We start from the raw sequence: 21,726 nt of genomic DNA, 5'->3' as shown, positions 1-21,726 counted from the left end.
GTCCTCAGAACCACTGGCAATGACCTGGTCATTGTGGGGGCACCACTCAATGTCTAACACAGGACCTGTGTGACCACATACTGTGGGGTAGGATTTATCAATGCGTCCTGTCTGTGAAGACAAAGATAAACAAACGAATAATGAGATTAGTCTTATCCTGGTTTGAAACAGGACAATTGCAGCATAATCCTAAATCCCACCAACACACACATTTAAAAACGGATCTTTTTCACATAATCCAGAACCAAAAAAAAAAAAAAAAAAAGTCAGAGTGGGTGATGGAGTGAGTGACGGCAACTATTTCATTTTGAATGTCATTTAAGAGCACAAAAACAAACTTCACATATTTAAGTTTGTGGGCTGGGAGGTCATCGTCTTAAGACAATACAGATGAAGTATCAAATGCAACTCCCCCTGATTCAATCTGTGAAAGAGTTGCCACCAATGGTGAGTTTAAGACAGTCAGTGGGAATCAAAGAGCTTGTCTTGAAGTTCAGACTTGGGTTGCATGACAGGACAACAAAAATAACATTTGCTTACAGGAGAATAACAACTCCTGCACAGTACACACATGAAGGTGTAAAAAAAAAAAAGGCATATTTATGTCTGGCTGTGTAACTCTTTAAAAGCACAATGCATTTACAAAGACAAAAGAAAAAATACTGTTTACTCCAAGGAGTATGTGTAAAGCAGGAACAGGATGTAAAGCAGGAAGGGAATGGACCGATGACCAGGTGTAGAGACAGAAATAGTGCAAACAAAGCCAAAGAATTAACTGGTCAGAGATTTAAAAAAAAAAAAAAAAAAAAAAAAAAAAAGTTACTTGGACTTTTTTTTTTTTTTAAACCATCACTATGGATCACGCTCGGTTCATTTCAACATTTTGACACCCAAAACATAAGCAAACATCTTTTGGATTATTTACATTGTCTAACTAGTTCTGACATGCATGACGGGGATCAACAGTTCCAACATCAGTTCTGTACACAAAGCTTTTTTCGATGCCACTGTAAGGACAATGTACCTTCTTCATCCATCTATACATAAAACAGTGAGGTGTAAATGTTACCAGTGTTGCATATAGCACATCCACAGTAGATAGACGTGGATCTGATTTTCTATCCATGTAGAGGCCTTTTTGACAGATCTCTCAAAAGGTTTAAACCACCTGTAGAAGTTGTTTAAAGTTTCTGGTTCCTCACAATTTTCTGTTAGGACTTTAAGAAGATTGCACTTTTTCTTTTAAGGTTTGACATTAATGAATACATTGAAACTGCTTAAACTGTCTTTAACTGTCTATGATGAACTACACGCCCCCCTCTTTTACATTGAAGCTTACCATCCGTAAGCAGAGCATGAGGGGCCAACTATTCAGAGAGCCAGGCGCATTCTACATTCCACACCCAAGTTCAAGGCAGCTATGGTATGAACGTGACTAATGAAAACTAAGAGGTCCTCCAGGGTGTCGTATATAGCACCATTTGAGCTATTAATGATGCTTGTGTTTTATTGCTTATAGATTGTTTATTTTAGCGCACAGTGGGAGTTAAAAAAAATCTGACTTGTAAGACAATGCCATCAAAATAATGCTAGCAAGGGTGTTTACAATTCTTTTTACAAAGCAGGATATTACAGAACCTCTAGCTTCAAACACTTAACTCTTTGAAGAGGACTTAAATCATGACTGCTGCAACAATTAATTTCCCTTCAGGGAATAATAAAAATGTATTTTTGAATTGAACATCATCAGCGGAGGCATCTGGCGGTTTCAATCACCCGTCACTTGGACCATGTTCACGTCACCTGATTAAAATGATATGCATCCAATTTACCACACTCCAGATAGAGTAATCACTATTTAGTCACAGTACGCTCAGCAATGCTACATTTCAAACTCATGTTTTAAAATTATCTACTGTTACTCCTACTGTGGTGCAAGATGTGCAGACTTTACCATTTTGATGACAAATCAAATAAAACAATCAAATTTGCAGTAAATTTGTGACTTCCACCATCTGACTGAAAGTGACATCTGATTTACAGAAGCAGGATTTTCGTGAATTTTGCTTAAACCTGCATAAAAGATGTTAACGCACACAAATCAAATGTTTGCAGTAAATGCGCTCAAAAATAAATAAACTGTCTCACACTTCATTACTGGAATCACCAGCATATAGTTATGCCCATGGGTTGATATGTGACTGCCCTTTCAGACTACCGCCCATGTACAAATCACACGCATTAAGGGCCAGAAAGAAGCCAATAAAGCCGACAGGAGCATATAATGAGGTCAACAGTCTAGGTCACTGACCAGGAGAAAATAAAAATGGCGCATATTAAATTTTAAAACAAATCCAAGTCTGAAGATATCAAAATGACAAGATTTTTTCAACATATGTAACAAGTCTTGGCAGGTTTGCTTATCAAACAAAAATGAATATTAACTTAAACTTGTTGAATACATGTAATACAAGACTGCTCTGGTATAAAAAAAAAAAAAAAAAAAAAAAAAAAACATTTATACTTCTTTTTTTACTGGAAATTAGCCAATCTTTACAGCCTTGGACAGATATTCTTCCTATCATCTGAGCCCTTATACACAATATGGTGCAGGAGATAATTCAACTTTGCGTTCCCAAAAACTGTTGCACAATTAATGGACATTTGTTGTCCATACAATTCTGTTGTCTTGTTCATAAAGGGAGATCAACTATTTTGAAAATGTTTCCATTCAGTAAAACTATAGCCCTTTATTTTTGGCGATTCCTTGACAAAAAGGCCACATAATCCACTATTGCTTTGCAGAAGACATTAAAAATGTATTTTTGGTCTGTTTTTAGGGCTGAATGCACTCACACAGACATAGATCAAAACACTAGAGCTACAGTAGCACAGGACCCAAACAGAATAAACCAGCCAGGCAAGAAATTTACCTCCCCGGCAACCATTCTACAAGTATAGGAAAATGCAGGTGTTGTCCAGTAGAGACACACACACACACACACACACTTTTTTTATATTAAATATATTATATATTAAATAAAGCTACCCAAACCAAGCCAAGGGGGTTCACAGTCTGCAGGGAAACAGTTGAATTTCATAAAAACACTACACTCTGCCGAGAGGAATGTATAAGGCCCAGAAAACAACCCGTTGCATAGCAACACGTATGATTGCAGAAAATCAGTGAATCACAAGACGATGAATACAAAGCACAACACTGAAATACAAAAAGCCACCATATGAACGGCATTCCCCCAAGGCAAGAGAGGACATTCTTTTCATTCACACGGAGGCCTGAACACTTCCTTTCCTTGCAGCTCAACATGTGATTCACACATGCATGGCGTTGCACGCCACTAAGAGTCTTCCATGCACACTGGCCAGAGCCACTAAGAGCTCCATGGAAATTTCCACTTTTACACATCTCTGGATCTGTATGTTTAACAAAAGGCTAAAGGCAGTAAAAGCATTAAAAAAAAAAAGAAAAAGGGAGGCCTTTACATGTGGAACAGTCTACGCTAGCAATGTCATGGTTGTTCACCGTTACAAGTTCTACCGACTGCAGTAAAAATATGACCTGAGTGCCACGTGGAATTGCTTTTGGTAGCACTTTATCATTGACAGGCAACAAAAGGAAGTAAAACAAGTCTTCACAGCTTTCCTAGATAACAAAAAGGAGAAAAGAGAGCTTCATAAAGACCTGAGGCTGTGATATTTCCAACTTTTCACTGATGCATTTAATACCCATGTCCAGAGCCAACGGGTATTGCTTATCATAGTTCAGCGCCATCAACAAAAATGTTCTAATCAGTATGTCCCACTTTGTTCCCATTTACTGCTGACAGACAAGCGAGTGTTGCTTTTACAGAAGCCATGCTCAGGCAGCAGCTTCAGAAAATTGAGAAATATGTAGAATATGTACATAGCGTTCAGGCAAACAAACGTGCATGAACAAATATTTGGAAACATTAAAAGGTTAAGTATCTTTCTGGAATTACTTGTTGGAAAACTATCTTTAGATGATGCAGGCACGTACAAGTCCATTAAACCTTAAAACATTTGAAGTAAGATTTTCTGACAGTAATTGAGAAACACTCTTACCAACATACATATTTTATATATATATATATATATATATATATATATATATATATATATATATATATATATATATATATATATATAGACGATCCTGCCTTTCAGACATCTTTTAAAAAATATTTTTTACGCTCCATAGGTATGGCATTTTTTTTTTTTTTTTTTTTTTATAAAATTGGTTCCCCATCGTGTGTCTTCATGTTTCATTTCCCTAAAAAAACATGCTACTGCCTCCATGGTCAGATGGGACTGTGATCCTAGTTTTAATAGTTCAGCATATTTAGAGCAAAAACCATGTCAGTGACCTGAGGAAGGAAAGGAGAAGAAAAAAAAAACCAAAAACACTATTATTGATCATAATCAAAGTAAAAATGAGCAATTAACTGTCCATCCCTAATCAGTATTCATATACTGACAAAGCACAAGATTGGGCAGCAGTTTACTAATTTTTCTACAACAAAAAAAAAAAAAGGATGTTAACAGTTTAATAATATGGCTGTGTAGCTAGCTGATTGAGATAATCATGATCACTTTTGGGCAACACCGAAAAAGATCTATCCATATCTGAAGCATTTATCTTGACAAAATGTTTACAATTTGATGGTACATTTACATATTGGTTTAAATAAAATTGCAGACTAAGCATGGAGGGAAAAAAGGGATCTATGAACATATGATTAAGTTGTTCAAACAATCTCCTAAAAACATTTTTGGCCAGACACACCTGTGTGACCCCGATACAAATTTAACATCTTAATGGTTGTATACTTCAGACAATAGTAATTCCATCCTTTTTGTGCAACATTCAGAATACAAAAGGCTGCAAAAATCATAATTTCCCCGTGACATTGTTTTTGTCAGAGACAAATTTTAAATCACAATTAAAATTAAATAAACTGCACAACCTTAATTCATAGCTTGACCCAGTTGATCCTTTCATAGCTTGTTCCAGAAACCCTAAGGTTTTAGAAAGCTTTTTTAAATAAAGCATTGAAACTGAATACGTTTTAATGATTTTAAACAAAGAACATAACACTTCTTCTGAGATTTGCTACATTAAAAAGAATGCCTGGATGTTCTGGCTCTGACATACTATATTATTCAGTAATTCAGGAACCACGCCAACCACACTACAATAATCGTTTAAATGTGGTATTTGGATATAGTAAGTGACTTTGACAGAAACAACATCTGACTTCAACCCAATTCTCTCATCTTAACTGCTCCTCACAGCTCAGCCTATCCCAGAATTCACATGTGTATCGACACTGCATGAGACAGCCAATGGCTGGGCAGGGAGGAAATGGTCTTGGAAGGCTGTCAGACAGGGAGCAATGAATGACCATATATGGTAAAATCTGCAGTCAGCAGGACTGAGCGGCTAAGGCAGCCGAGCAGCATTGAGGTATCTAAACACAAACTGACCAAAGTATGGGGAAAGACCCTGGAAATCATGCACACCCAGTATATTTTTGCAAGAAGAGAGAGCAGCTTAGTTAGCAGCAAGGCTGCTTTACATGAGAGAGAGAGCTGAAAATGTGTCACTCTGCACACACACCCTGGGATTAACAGCAACGGCAGAGTACAGAATGAATGGAACATTAAGGAATTGAATCCAAATCCAACACACTTCACACTTAATCATCCTTTGTGTACGGTGGCAGCAATAGACGCACTACTTGGAAAATGAAGGCGGTCAGAGAATTACATTGTAGAATCTCCAACATCCACAGTTGTACAAATCAAAGTCAGATTTCTACTTCAGGGATCAAAATAAAAAGCATTTGTAATAATTTACCAATATGTTCACTTCACTTGTGCAGAGCAAGCAGACAGGAATTTTTCCCCAAACACTCACTCGCAACAACTATACACCCCCACAACTTCCTTCATATGGAAATCAGGGAATAATTTAGCAGGCATCCAGCTAAGAATGAGAAAGGAGAGACTGAAAGCATGAGGCAAGGGGATGGCATACATTTAGCAGGACATCTGATCCCCTCTATATATCCTTGTGTTCCGACAAGAGGAAGCGACAATACTCATTGCTGTGCTGAGTCAGGACAGGCTGCTGCACTAACCCACATCTTGACTCACACATCCCCATCGGTTGACTGTTCAAAATGAGGCTCAGACCTCAGGTTTTGTTTAGGGATGGGTGCTGTGCGCGCTGAGTAAGTGTAGAACAAAGGACCTGATTAGCTGGCTGCCCACAAATTTGCAGGAGCATAACACAAGTAGACAGTTTAGACAGACGCACCCTGACATTAGAAGCAGGGGCATTGAAGGGGAAAGAGCGGCCTTGCTGCAGAATTTAAACAAACATAATTCAAAACCATCTTCAGGTTCAGTCTCATCTATAGAGTAGAACTGACCACCAAAACCTTACAGAAGTGCATTCAATTGTTAATTCAAGAGGCAACGTCATGCTCTCATGGAAGGTTTGTTAGCAAATACGGCTGCCACCAACACTTATTTTTGGTAGTTCACCTTTCACCAGCTCTCAGTGGCTTGTTTTCTGTAAAATGTAATTTTTTTTAAGAATACATCCCAACTAAATGGTTCCAGCCCTGTTCACAAATAATGCCCTTTTTCCATTGTACAGTTTGACTTGACCTCAGTCACGTTCCATTAGAGTCCAGTGCAACCTCCATGTGGATGAGGCCTCGTTTTCCTTCAACGTTTCCCTGTCGAGCTCCCACTGGACCAGAACATCAGCCACCAGGCACAGAAACTTGTGGACCTCCTCATTGCACTATGGGGTAGGTTTGCTTGCTATTTTTCACTGTGCCACAGTTTAGTTAAGTAAATATCACGGTTGCTGTAGTCGGATATTAAATATGGTGGGTGTGTAGGAGTTACTCTTGTCAACTCTACGCCAATCGGTATTAGGGATGCAAATTATCGATTATTTCATTAATTGATAGTTGATAACCTTATCGATCGATCATCGATTAGTTGATAAGCGGCGTTTTTCCCCCATCTGAGATACAAACATAATTTTTTTTGCTTATATAAAATACAAAGGACATTTTAATGTATTCCTTAATCAAATATTTATTTGATACAAAAGTAACAAAAAGACATTTTTGTACCACAAGGAATATAATATAAAGTGCACTTCAAGGCTATTAGTAGTAGCAGCAGCCATAATAGTGTCATTTGTGTCAAGCAAATTTTAAGTTCTAGTTACGTTTTAAGTTAGAGTTTCTGCAGTGTTCAAAATAAAATGATGAGACCTGCTGTATTGGAGCACATTTTCTTTTAGTTAAAACTGTAGCGGGGACAGATGTTTAGAGAAACCTATGTATGTACCGGGTGAAGGCTGATTTATGGTTCCGCGTTACAACAACGCAGAGCCGCCGCCGTAGGCTACGGCGGCGGCTCTGCGTCGATTTAAGGCGGAACCTTCAGGCTTTAGGGGAAGATATCGGAGAACAACCAGAAGAATATAGAGTGGATTAAAAATAAAAGTTAAGCACTGAGCTACATGTGTCTCCCGTCTGGGCCATTGCAGACTCATTGCCTGAGCAGGATATTACTAAAACCAAACATATCCGTCTCTTTCTTCTAACTTTATGTGCGCGACGCGGCGCGTTGTGTCGCATTAAATATGGTCCGGGCGTAATACCAGCTGGTGAAATTAAACGAAAAAAATAAATAAATAAATAGATTAATTGTAATCATTAATTTTAATCGGGTAATTTCATAACGGCAATTAATCGAAAATCGATTATTTATTAACATCCCTAATCGGTATCCTGCAGCCTGGTGACGTATTTTCAGCCCGACTCAGCTCGGTTGGAACCCCGCCCAAATAGATGTGATAAAGGAGGTACTAACTGTTACTATCACCTAGTGAGAAACCCTTAAAAATGGAGCTGAGCCAAGCAGGTACTAGTGGAAATCCACATAAAAGATCTACATCCACCCTGTAAAACAGTCACTATATTTCATCTCAGTCGCACTGTTAAAATGAACAGAAATATACCACTTGAGACCAGGACCCCTAGCTGAAGCTAGGCTAAGGCTTACCATATCATAAAATGCATCTGAGTGCATGATGTGTTGAAATGATAAAAAGACTAGAGCTGAAGGACTCGTCTGTCAAGTCTGACAACTTCTGTGTGATGAACTAAAACTCAAGCCTCACTTCAGAAAAACCTCTTGGAGGATTTCTATGCACATAAAAGATCTCGGCCACCCACATTGTTTAATTCATAGGTAAAAAAGTAACATTTGGTGAGTAAATACAGTATTGTGGTACTGCGACATAGCATACAGAGGGCAGCTCCAAGAAACAGAGGGAGAAGATCAGAAACATTAAAGCAGCCAACTTCAGTACAAGCCGTGTATTGAATGAGGTGATGAGAGGTGTAAGCACTGTGTTGACAGCTCTATGGGCTCGTTCCCCTATGCCAGTGCCTTCTCATGTGACATGAGTGTAGTGGTGTGTATTTATAACAGAGTCGAGGTAGATCTGTCAACATTATTGCAGTGCTTATGCTGCTCAGTGTTAGGACCTGTTACTGAGGGCTGATTAAAAAAAAAAGAAAAAAGCAGCAAACAATTCAATATTATTAAACCACGGCATTTAAGATTCATCAATGTCAATCTTAAATTCAGTCTGACCTTAGTTACATATTAATCCCATTATGGCAGCAGGGTTTAAGAAAAATAAATCAATAAATAGAAGAGGGCAAGCAGTGTTAACTCAGCTAACTTGTTTAGAACCAATAATTATTTAAATACAGTCCTGCCCAGCACTTGTGAAGTTAATCCCTTATACAGAGGAAAGAATCAGGAGACTGTTGGCTCCAGTGCTTTGAGGTAGTTTCTCTTTTATACATGAGGGTGTGGGAAACAACCTGCTGGTAATCATTAATCTCAACAGTACATCGACATGAGGAGTCAGCAATCCTACTTGTAAAAAGGTACAGGATTCAAAGCAAATGATTGTCTGCTGTATGCAAACATGGGAAATAGCAATAATCCTGGAAATAGAGACAGGAGTCCATATTTTTAATTAAATTTTGCTTCAATTCATGTCAGCCCATTTATTATCTTAAAGAAATTACTGTATTACTGTTCATATTATCTATGTGGGCCAACCAAATGTCATCACGAGATATCAGGCGTGTACTAGACAACTGTCTTACCCCTTAGTTTTACTCCATCACAAAGTAGATATTTGAACCATTAGGATTTTTGAGCCTTCTAAAAGCAAAGCTAATTGGCCTAAAATGACACCACTAGCCAACGCCTCCTTTGTTGACGTGTGGGCTCAAGTGACAGCAACAGGCTGTAACATGTAGGTGTGCATTTTTGAAGCACTAGTGTACAATGGTTGCATAGCCATGTTCAAGCCTTTACACAACACATCCTTACCTTGTGAAGAGGGAGAACGAGGAAAGCTCCACCACCACTGGCCTCAATAATTAGGGCAACAAACTTCGGGTTCACTGCACAAAAGGCACTGTCCCATGTGACCCTTGAAACACGGATGTCATCATAGCATTGGTCATTCTTCACCGCCTGGCCAAAGACATGACGGAATTTGCTCTGCCGTACAACTCGTCTCATATCTGCAAAAGTGTGAAAAAAAAAGTCAAGACCAGCAGTGTACATATATAGTGAATAGATAGTGAACTGAAGAAATCACAATAATTTTATTAACCCCAAAGGAAATTATATGTATGAGGTATATGCTTTATGTTGCGATCATTTGACTTGTCATTTTGAAATTGGGATATGAGGCTTAAGTATATTATGGTGAAAGCGTTTTATTTGATTCTTTAAGCAACACCATGCTTCTTTGCAACATGTTACAGTTGGTATAACTCAATTTCATATCTCTGTTGAGTGAAAAATTTAGAATTCTTTTTTTTTTTTTTTTTTTTTAAGTTATCCAACATGAATGCTTACCTGCTCTTAAACAGTGAGCTTGTTTACTTGCTTCAGTGAAAAGTTACAAAAGAAAATATGCCTCAGTTGGCTTGCAGCATTTTATTCATTCATTCATTCATTCATTCATTCATGTATGTATGCAACAACCGATTCTGTTATTAACTTCTGGTATGAAGACAATTATCTCAAGTAACTCAAGCATAAAAATAAGTATAAACACCTTTTGGTGACATCTAGAGCCTTAAAATAAATAAATAAATAAATAAATTAAAAAAAAAAGAGAACAGTGGCTGGCTCAGTGGAAAGCACCATCAAGACAATTTGTGAGGAGAATGCTTTGGAAAAGCACTCAAAAAGCCTCAACTTTATAAACAGCCCAGTTCTAAATATGCGGAAAGCCAGTAAGCGTCATACTAAAGACAAGTTCACCTGCAACAAGAATCTCAAAAAAGAAAATGTTAACCTTAAATGGTCTGTTCCCTTTTTTTTTCCTCTCTTCTTCTTCTTTAAATCCTCAAGTGTGTGTGTGTTTCTGTGTGTATGTCAGTCACATAGGAACAGTTTCTGAATCACCCATACCAAGCGCTGCCCAGGATGTGGGACATGTTTTGAAGGTTGTTTTCCAAAAGATTGTGGAGGGTGGGAATGAGGGTCAGTGAAAAAAAAACAAAAACACACGCACAGTTTTTTTTTATGACAAGGATCATAAAGAGGTGTATTATCCTGTTAAAGAAATTAGCAAAAAATATTCTACTAATACGTCAGTGAATGACTTGGATCCTAGCTGGTCTTAAATATACTTAATTAGCAATTTTATAATCAATTGGGTGTGCAATAGCATGAGGCCAGGTTAAATCAGGTAACGCATGCACTGCATTTCAGTAATAATGCGTTTCAAGGGTTACAGATTTGAATTAGTCTCCAAGTGTACATTTCCATGGAAACTCAACATTGAAAACATCAATTGAAATCTCAACAGGCACACCCCACAGAGTTTCATATCCTGTTCATATCTTCCCGTCTCCCATAAATCATGTAAACATAACTTTGAGATAACCTGATGACGACACAAGAAGTAAGTAGATGTCGTCAATAAAACATTGATAAAGTACATGTGACTGATACAACACTATCATTAACAAAAACATTCCCATGTCGTTTTACTGAGTGTGTGAGCGAATGCGTTTGTTGCAGTATGTCAAACTGAGGATGATGATGTTATTAATAATAATAACAACAATAATGTTACTGGGGTAATGTTCCTGTAAGTCTGATACATCTCACAGAAAGTTTTAAATCTATCAAAAAGAGGTCACATGCAGACACTTGGGTTTCAACAGCAGGGACAGATAAATTAAAAAACACCACAAACAACCACCACCAACCATAAACACACACAAAAAAATGTTTAATTGAAGAACGTAGCATGATAATCAAAGCACTCATTACCACGTCAGCAATCACAACATTACATGCAAGTTGGCAAGGTCACTACTCTATTTATATTTAAAGTTAGTGAGGAAGGAAAAGCAGGTTTTTTTCTCCATTTTACATAAAATTGTGAGTAACTTATGGGAGAAACTGATGCTGGCTGTGAAATAACTGGTGCTTGAAACACATAAATCTAATCAAAAAACAACAAAAGGTATTCTCTAGAAACCCTATAAATTGTTCAGTCTTTGTTCCGTCTTTTCTTCTCATTAAAAAAGGTATGCTGATAAAATATTTGACACAGACACACGCATACATATATTTCCCCCAAGTTTTTGAAGCAGGTAGTCAAAGTGATTGAGAACACCACTCGAATTCTGCACACTGTAGCCTGGACTTCATTTTTTAAATGGGAAGTTAATCCAAAGAGCTCCTTCCTCCTTTGTTGCTGGCATGGAAAACAATATCTTGTGCTGGCATGTACAGCCAAAAACTGAGCACTTAAAATCTTCCAGTTTGGGTATGATAACTCTTAACTGCTGCTCACGAAGACAACAATATGGTGGATCTTCAGAATGGTTCTGCTCTGAGCAGCCAGAAATGAAATGTGCTCACGCTTCATTTCCCACATGTGTTATGTAGACAAAACATGCTTTTAGAGTACAGCTGGATGATCCGAGTCACTGTCAGTTAAATCAGGTACTGTATGTGAACAGTGAAGAGACTTCAAAACTCAAGATTATAAAGAAACAAATCATGTAGTTTCAAAGTTGAGTATTTTCAAACCAGCCCAAGACACATGCATTACTGACCCCAACAGCTTGCAATGACTTGCACAAGAGGGAATTTAGGTTATTATGTTGCTTGTATTGTAAAGTAAACGGCAAATGTCACAAGCATAATCTGATTCTAAGGGAAATGCTGATCAATGGCGAAAGTAAAGTAATTAGGAAGAAATTCATAGGATTCCTGTCATTTTCTGAATGGAGTACAGAAATTCAATGGATTATCTGACCCCACAATAAGAACTCCCTCATATATCTTATTTATTTAAATACATATGGTTCCATGCACATGTGCACCCTGCTGAAATTTAGACTCAATAGACTCAATTTTTTTTTTTTTTTTTTTTTTTTTTTTTTTTTTTTTTTTTTTTTTTTTTTAAGTTATTTGGTCATCTGATATGAAGTTCATGTTTTTGGAAGAAACAAAAAACTACTAACTGCCGTTTTCAATGGTTAGTTTCAATTCAGAGCTGGCAAATCAAACATTTCACGATTGAAAGAAAAAGAAGAAGAAGAAAAAAAAAAAAACGTTCCCAATTCCAGAATCTTTTGAATGAATGAACGCACGTTTGCATGTTGATTCATAAGATAGGAGAGCCTGGTGTGTCTAACCCACTGGTGCATCTCAAATAAAATAAAATGTATTTTTAAAGTTGCACCTCAAGTTCACACTACTTCTGCAAGATCAACTTTAAAATGCTGAAGCAACTTGGCATGGTTTCATTTTGTAAATGCTAGGGTAACTGTAATATGAATGGACAAAACCAAAAGCCTTTCGAAATTATATAACAGACTCGCTTCATGATATGGTCTTCTGGGCCACTATATTCTCAGATTTACCAAAGTGTATATCATTTGACCATGACTGGAAGATAAGCACCACGACCACAGAGATAGAAAAGCAAAGGCTGCTAACTTTGTTCTTCTCCTACTTCCACCACCACCTCACGCTTTTATCCAAAGTACTGATGACCGATACAATATGTGGTTGTATCAACTATTAAGCAGACAAATTTTGCATTTAATGCCACTGCAACTGCCTACATGTGCTGGATGCAAGCTATGATGAGTGTAATTTGCAACCAAGCTCAGTTCTAACACCTTTCAGTCTGTCTTCAGTCACATGCAAACTGCAATCTGGACATGCATCAACTGGTTTCAAATGGGGATAGGCTAATGTAGATGTAGCCTAAGGGAGTCAAGACTCACAGGCTTAATTAAACAACTAAACAGCACTTTTTTTCAAGTGTGTTTAGTTGGTGTATCTGTCTCTACTCACTACGTTATAAGGAAAGTTATGTGGCATTTAAATACTAGTGGCATGCGTTTCTGTTTGGTTCAAGGGACTGTGTAATAATGTGTGGGTTTAAAGTAAAATGTGTAAACTTAAGATATTTTAAGTGTGCAACTGTTGATATTTTGTTGTTTTTAGTTTCACTGCATTTGACGATGGAATAAAAAAAATGTTTGTACCAGTTGAACTCTACGCTGTTATCATTGATGCAAAGGGCTGTTACAGTAGGGAATCTCCGCATGTCCCAATAGATGGTATGTTCTGCTGATATGCGTTACACAATTTCAGCAACAGCTGGCATTGATAACAGAACTAATAAGTTGAGAGGCACACGGTTCCGATTTTGTCATGAAATGTGGAACCGTTTTTGTGGTGGAACTGGTTTTTGACTCTCACCTCTAATGGCGCTTTTACACTAGTACCCACTCAGCCCGACTCGACTTTGCGCTTCTCTACTAGGGGTCGAAGCGTACCGAGTAGATACTTTTTCTGTATCTATTCTGCCGAGGTTCTAAGCGGCTGAGTCTGGCTGCATCTGACATCATCACACTACAGGCCACCGATTGGTCGGGGGGTTGGAGTCAGACGTCTGAGTAAGGAGGCGTAAATCAGCGAAAGAGCGACTCGCGGCTTCTTGTTCATTTTATTCGACAGGCAATGGCAGCGCAAAAGTTTGTTTCGTGATCCAACTCTGAGGTGCAGATGTTCCTAAACCTGGTGGCTGAGGAGAGAATTAAAAAGGGATCTAGACGGTGATAAGGAACAACAAGATCCACCAGGAGCTCTGTCAATTCTCAGCTGCTCGCGGCTCCCAGCTGACACTTCAGCAGCGCCGAGACCAAAAAAAAAAAAAGCGTTGCCGCTTGAAGCTTCTTTCACTCTCATTTTTTAACTTGATATTGAACACAAGCCATAGACCCAGCAGCAGATATATATAATTTACTCCATGTTCTACATCTTTAGTGTTGTTGTCTTCTTTGTTTAAATCACACAATCAAATACGTCACAGCAGCTTCGCTCCAACCCGCCTACTTCTCATCTCGATATTGAAAAGAAGGCAGAGTAGAGTAGGTACTAGTGTAAAAGCGCCATAAGTGACCGGTATTCGGAGACTGCACTTAAAACAATGACAGGGCCCAAACATCCTGATTTCACCACTGTTGAACAAAAGTATTTCCATTCAAGTGTCCATAAACTGTCAATTAACATTCGTTTGCTTCTGTCCCATCTGTGCCACCACGACCAGCTGAGGAGGACCAGAGCATAGTATGAATGGGAGCATATGGGTGAACATGATCATTGCAAAAGTGTTTTAAGAAGTCAAGAGGGGGGGGGGAATTTAAATCCATTTAATGCTAAAGAGATGCAGTTGGAAACAACAACTAAGACTTTAAAAAAAAGCAAGACCTTGCAATTCCAATTTTCTATGAACTGCAATCAATAGCATGCAAAACTATTTTTGTTTCAACTCAACATTCAAATTTTAATACATACTGTGTTTATTGAAAAGAAATAGTGGCCATCATAAACTGCAAGAGATGAAAGGGCTTTCCCAGAGATTAGGGCTAACATTTTTCTTCCCCATCAACCTAGAGCTCAAAGTGGTGCATTGGTATTTTTTTTCCCCCCAATGAAAAATGGGTACACCGGGTACTGTAATAAAAACTAAGCAGTTGGCATCAGTTAAACATCAATTGAGTGTGGTGTCAGTTTGATGTCCAACATTTCTAAAACATTTAAAAAGGAATATAGAAAAACAGCACATCATCTTGTTCAAAGAACATGATTCTGTGGGAAATTATTTTGCTTTTTTATTATCATCATTACTATTAATGGAGATCAGCATTTCGCACCGAAACATAATGGGTCTTGTGAAACTGTTATTTGCATGATAACAATAGCAAAATAATGCCTTCATTTTCTCCTCTTACATTCCTGCGTTTGCATGTTTTCATACCACTGACCAGGCTGCAGTCTGGTATTCAGTTTTCAGATTTGCTTGGTCATTACAGTTCAGATAACACTTCATTGAGCGTGAAACAGAGAGGTTAACTTCAACAGACTCCCTTACTCAAAAGTAATTAGCAAGTTTAAAGCAGCACAATGTAACTTTCAGCTTTTGTTGAGTTTGGCGGCTCCTTTGGATAAAAGCGGTAGTGCTTTACCAGTAGTGTGGAAGGGTTCCTACCATGCTCCTCCAAGTTACATAGTGCCAGTGAAGGCGATACAGACCCCTCAGACCATGACAGAGGTGTCATTAAACCTGTTGTAAGTTGATGTACCATCACAATGACTCTGGAAATATTATATTAAGGTGGAAAAGTTACATAGTGCTGCTTTAAAAAGTTTCTGCATTTGTGCAAGGCATTTCCCCTCTCTCTTACCCCTTTATTATTATTTAATCTCCCCCAACAGCAAGTATGGCCACTAGGTTAGTGACCAACATGTTTCACTTTTTTATGTCAATGATAAATCAAAATGAAGAATGCTCACTTTTAATATAACCAAGTTAAACCATGGAAGGTTTTCCCCAGATAACCACCTCACTGTGACACCACCAACGGCTGCTTTCCATTACACCAACGGGAAATTGTTTTGCTTTGACCCAAAAATCAAAAAGACAGGGGAAACCAGAGAAGAGGAAAACTTTGTGAGCGCTCCTGTTTAGCAGAATGTTATTCCCTTAAGTGTGTTATTACTGGAAGAACATCCACTGATCATGTGATCTAGGAAGGCGATATCTCAATGGTTGAATACTGTAATCGATAAAGTACCTGAAGAGGACAACTTAAAGAAACTTTTTTTTTTTTAAACTAAGCATCAAACCAATAATAATTCTGACATTGAGCTTATGCGCTACAGGCAAGTTACTGCTATCACAAATATTAGACCGTTTTTTTTTGGTTTGGATCCTTAATTTCTTAGTTTTTCTTTGGCCTGATCACTAAAACAATCTTGGCAGAAACAGACAATTTCCCCATTTGTCTTGCATGGGGTACAACTCTCTACCACCGTAGAGATCACTGGACAAATCTGAAAGAGGTTGTGTTGCCTCGTGGTTACAGAAGACGGCTGGAGTCTGGAGGACCAGGTTCAAGCACTTCTATTGCAACCAACTTTGGGCCCCTGAGCAAGGCCCTTAACCCTTACTGCTCCCCGGGCGACATGCCATTACATGGCAGACCACTGCTCCTAGTTTGACTAGAAATGGGTTAAATGCACAGAATAAAATCTCCCCATTGTGGGATTACGAAGGGAAAATGTATTTATTTATTAGATCTGTATTGATTTCCCTCCCCCCCACCAAATTTGATTTTTGTAGCTTTAATTCTGAATCTGTGTCCACACTTCACTCGCCATGTCTTCCTGCTGCCCAAAGACACATAATCCAGTGACGTCATCTCAATACACTGGACACAGTTTCCACAGTTTCTCACCAAGACTGAACGCAAGGCCACCTAACCGTCTATCCATAGCAGCTTACGTTAACATTCACATGGTGCTTCTGGCGTGCCATAAGGGACAAACCAAATTGCTTCCTGCTCTTTACATAAAGAAACCACATGATCTGAAACAATGCCACCTTCATGCTTATTTCACTGGGTAGCACTAGCTGGTAATGTGTGAAAAGTTGCCCCCACGACACAAGAAAACCCACAGTTAATTTCGGCACCGACTGAATCACCCCATTCAAAGACAGTGGCAATTGGGACGCTTCAAGCAGGTATGTGTGAACCAAGTACACATTCCCTTTTGTAAGCAAGGTCATGCAGCACTGTAATCAGAAACCAGTTATATTCCAACAATTTGAAACAATGAAAACCAGTGCACCCACCATGCAAGTAACCATGAAACATACAGTTTTGTTTGAAAATGTATCTGTGTGTGTGTGTGTGTATATGTGTATATATATATATATATATATATATATATATATATATATATTAGTGATGCACCGATTGTTCGGTAACCGAAATTGTTCGGCCGAAAATGGCAAAAAAAACACTTTCGGTGTTCGAAAGTGAAAAATGAACAATTAATAACGGCGTTGTAATATAAGGAAATAGACTGGCCGCTCCGTAACTGTTGCGCATCACATAAATTGTTGGCTAACCAAAAACTAACCACATAACGCTCCCGTAATGGTTGCGCACCACATAAAATCGTTGGCCAACCAAAAACTAGTGTTTATTATTATTTTCGGTCACACATTTTCATTTCGGTGCATCACTAATACATATATATATATATATATATATATATATATATAATAAAAGGAGAGGAAATGATTGAAGCTGAACCAGAAGTGCAGTGTGCCTTAAACTTTGAAAATGACCAGATCCAGTTAAATTCCTCTAATACCTCATCCATCTTCTATAGGGATTTAATCCCGTTTAAGTGCAGCTGGGCCTAAAGCAACCACCAGCCCCGAGGCAGGATACACCATGGACATGCCATCTCAAATATTTAGTAATTAAATTATCTCAGGTAATATAGTTAGCTTTCCAAAGTCCTCATCACAAAACAGGAAAAGAAGGAGAGTCCTCAACTGCAACCAGAAGAAACAGGTGCTAGAAAAAGTCTGTATGTTTAGCGTGACAGTGACTTTGCTGTACTTGTGCATAAAACCCCCTTTCCAACTCTGTCAGTTGCTGAACTGTGGGAACTAAATTCTAAACTCCTTATCTTACATAAAAGTCATAGCTTAACATAGCTCTCATTTAAAGTAATATAACATGTATCAAAATAGGAAAGGATATTGTTTTAAGCAGGGTGTGTAAAGACTCACAGAAATCAAACAAACATGTGACTTTTTCCAGCCATTGCTGCTGATGGCCAATCCACAAAACTGCTCCAAAGACAAACGCCAAAACCTGTCACTGCTAAAGTCTAAAAACTTGGAGTACAAAGCAGTCACCTCCTCTTCCTGAGGAACTGCTCCCCCTCCCCCAATGAGTAATGCTCAAAACACTGCCCCATTTCAACAGATGTCATCAGTTGTGCCAGGAAAGTGTTTGTGCGCACCTAATGGAATTGCTAAACTACAATGTATTACAAAATTAACATTTTCCATACAATTAGGGATAGCTCAGTTTCATCTATAATGTAATGTTAACCTATACAAAAAAAGACATGGATGGAGTCTATAAAAACTAAGAATGATTTAGATTTGTATATTTTGCACATTTTTAAAGCAAGTTCAGTTGCATGCCTGTTTTCTATTCTGCAAACAATTAGTGACACAGATTTAGTCCTGTGATCTTGTTCAACTACCATCCTGGTCTAAACAGTTCCATGTAGTAAGCAGGTGGTTGTTAATGGGATGTTTCTTTCCATCTGTGCTCAGGGAAAAAACTACTGGTCTATCTTATCGGGGGTTTTCATTTCATTTTGACAGTCTGGCAGAACGTTAAATGGGAGAAGAAGGGGTTAAGATAGCATCTGATCTAACACAGACAGGACAAAAACTGAAGTATGTCTGACTTGTTAAAAGAATGCAATCTTGAGTTGAAAAAGCCAAGTGGCTGACAAAATATTTAGCTTCTTTCTTAAGGATGAAAATGACTACATGTAATCAAAAAGGGCAGTAATATAAAGCTACATTTTTTAAATAATTTACATAATATGTATGACAAACGTAGCATACCATGTAAAACAAGATGTTAAAATGCACTTTGAAAAGTTCATTTCAGCCCATACAAGAGTGCCCTAGCGCTGTTGACCCAAACCAACATTCATTCAGATCTTATGCTTAGTTTTCTTCTGCTTCCTGACCCACTTCCTCAGTTCACTGAGCCATAGGAAGGCCGGCTGCACACTTCCTTAAACCTTACACAGCAGCACAACAAGCTGGGGTTGGTGTGTCTGGAATGATGAACTAATCCAAACAGACTGTTGACCCAGAGGTGCTACCTCATCCTTCACCTGCTCCTTTAACCCTTACAAGAAACTCCTTGCTAATTACACATGGGGGGGAAGTAACCTAGTTCACCATAGGGGTCAAATATGTAAGTCATGCTGTGCTCTTGGCTCATCATTAAAAATCAAGCTACCTCTTTGTCATGCAAGCAAATGAACCCACGGCAGTGTTCGCACAGAGGAGTTACAGAGATGACTATTTGGGACATCATCCAGCCACTAGTACTCCACAGAAGAGCTCATTTATGTCCAGAATGCAAGTCATTAACCATTTCCCTGAAACTCTCAGCTGTGGATCAATTTCCTGTATTGGTTTTTAAAAAGTCACTGCTGCAGAACATACCCAAGTCCTGTGTATTGTAATTTGTATTATGTGTTTTGTTTTAATGTAAAGCGTCTTTGAGTGCCCTGAAAAGCGCTATATAAATAAAATGTATTATTATTATTATTATTATTATTATTATTAAGTCAGGTTTAAAGAAAAAGGCCATAAGACTTGTCACAGAAAAGAAAAAGGAAAAAAAATGTAGAATGCTCTTAAGTTTCAGATACTGAAATATACTTTTATAAAAAATATTAACCAAATGTAATAGGCATAGTTCTCTAATAGACAAGATTGTGTAATAATCTTGCAAATTAGAAACCTAATAGACAAGGTTTTGGTTGCAGCTTAATTTATAAAAACAATGTAATCCAACCAATCATTAATGAGCAAATCTATTTTAATTTCAACATGCGTGTTCCAGTTGTGGAAACTATCCATTGCAATAATAGTGTTAGAACAAAAATAAGCAAACAAAACACACCAACAAGTAATGTACCCCATCTACTTTGATTGAAACATGAATTATTTATTGGATGGTGTGAACCGATTTCGTTCAAAACAACCAAATTTAAACGCACTACATTTATAAAAAATAAATAAATAAAAAAAATCCACATCAACTTGAACTATAACTGAGTATGAGAGATTTTATACTAACAATTCTCCACGTGTTATGATCAGGGAAGCAGAGCTGGTTGAGAAAACACTAATCTATGCACCGTGAAATCATTTCCTTTATCTTTCCCAGCATTGTGTTGACGGCTGGCGCCTGAACCTCACATCTGGAGACATCTTCGATGTCGATGTAAATGGACGATATTTGAGTTTGTGGGGGGGGTATTGTGCAGTTTGGAGACAGTGCGACGGGCCAGGGCGCGGTTTGTGCCGACTGCACCTCCGTGTGTCGTTTGGGAGATAAGTTTTTTCCTGCCGCACTGTGGTTAGCCACCCCGCCCTGTTCAATAACCAGCAGCTCGTCTTGACCTGCCGAGTCCTCCGCCTTAACATGATTTATGCCTCCGCGTTACACCGACGCAGAACCTACGGCGTAGGGTACGCGGCTAGGCGCACCGTACGGTGCGCCTCGCCGCGTACCCTACGCCGTAGGCTACGTGCGTAGTTCTGCGTCGATTTAACGCAGAACCATTAACAGGCGTTAAAATGATCACAAAAGCCTGACTGGGAACCAGGATTTATTTGGTTATCAGTGAGAAAACTACTTCAGATGTCGCCAAACCCCTCCCAGAGGCCAAATGCTGGCTGAGAAAGTGTTCACATTTAAAAAAAAAAAAAAGACAATCCCGGTTGATTTTAGCTAGCGCATGCACTTTCCTGTCTGGGCTGCGGTGGATAAATGAGGAGCACTGATACCAGGCTGGCACAAAACCCGCAGGAAAATACATCTTAAACGAGTCACGTAATTGGTGACCTACCTTCTGAGAGTAAAATAAAACTAGTCCCGAAAACTGGAGGATGAGATATGTGGTTCCAAAAGCGTCACCCAAATGATCCCACTTTCCGCTGGAGCCGACACAAGCTGCTCGCTGCTTTTCCCCTCTCTGCCGCAAGCACCGCCCTGCACTCTTCCTCTCCTTTCTTTCTGCTCTAGCGAGCAACGTTTGGGTCAAAGCTCTGTGACAGACACATCCTGCAGCCAATCACAGACGCTTTGTGGATAAAGGGACCGGATTTTACACTTTCTTTCTTCAGGTTCCCATTTTCCATAAATTAATTGAGAAGTTGGTTATTACTTAAAATAGATGACATACCAGTTTTGGATATTTCTCATATTTTTTTATATGTAGACAATTTGAAGGCTGTTATATCTGATATGATTAATATAATTATTCTCATGGGTAAATATCATATTCACTGCTGTAAATGGAGAAATGGTAAACCCTCCTTTGATTGGTTTTTAAATGATTTTAAATTGTTCTTTTTGTCCCTCAAAAGAATTGATTCCA

The 21,726-nt window shown here is 38.4% G+C and overlaps 1 protein-coding gene across 1 annotated transcript in view; it reads right to left on the bottom strand.

Annotated features, from left to right (window-relative positions):
* Positions 1–21,331, bottom strand: part of coro1ca (coronin, actin binding protein, 1Ca) — a 31,415-nt gene extending 10,084 nt beyond the window's left edge. Inside the window, exons 1-3 of the mRNA XM_061729136.1 lie at positions 21,196–21,331; positions 9,490–9,686; positions 1–111 (exon numbers count right to left, since the gene is read on the bottom strand). The exon at positions 1–111 is cut by the window's left edge and continues 12 nt beyond it. Of these exons, the coding sequence (XP_061585120.1) occupies positions 1–111; positions 9,490–9,684 (306 nt within the window). The 5' untranslated portion in view covers positions 9,685–9,686; positions 21,196–21,331. The remainder of the gene's footprint in view (positions 112–9,489; positions 9,687–21,195) is intronic.
* Between the last annotated feature and the right edge of the window lie 395 nt (positions 21,332–21,726).

Source organism: Cololabis saira, chromosome 9, assembly GCF_033807715.1.
Source record: "Cololabis saira isolate AMF1-May2022 chromosome 9, fColSai1.1, whole genome shotgun sequence".
NCBI classification, from domain to species: Eukaryota; Metazoa; Chordata; class Actinopteri; order Beloniformes; family Belonidae; genus Cololabis; species Cololabis saira.
This window is presented reverse-complemented; position numbering and strand designations above follow the sequence as displayed.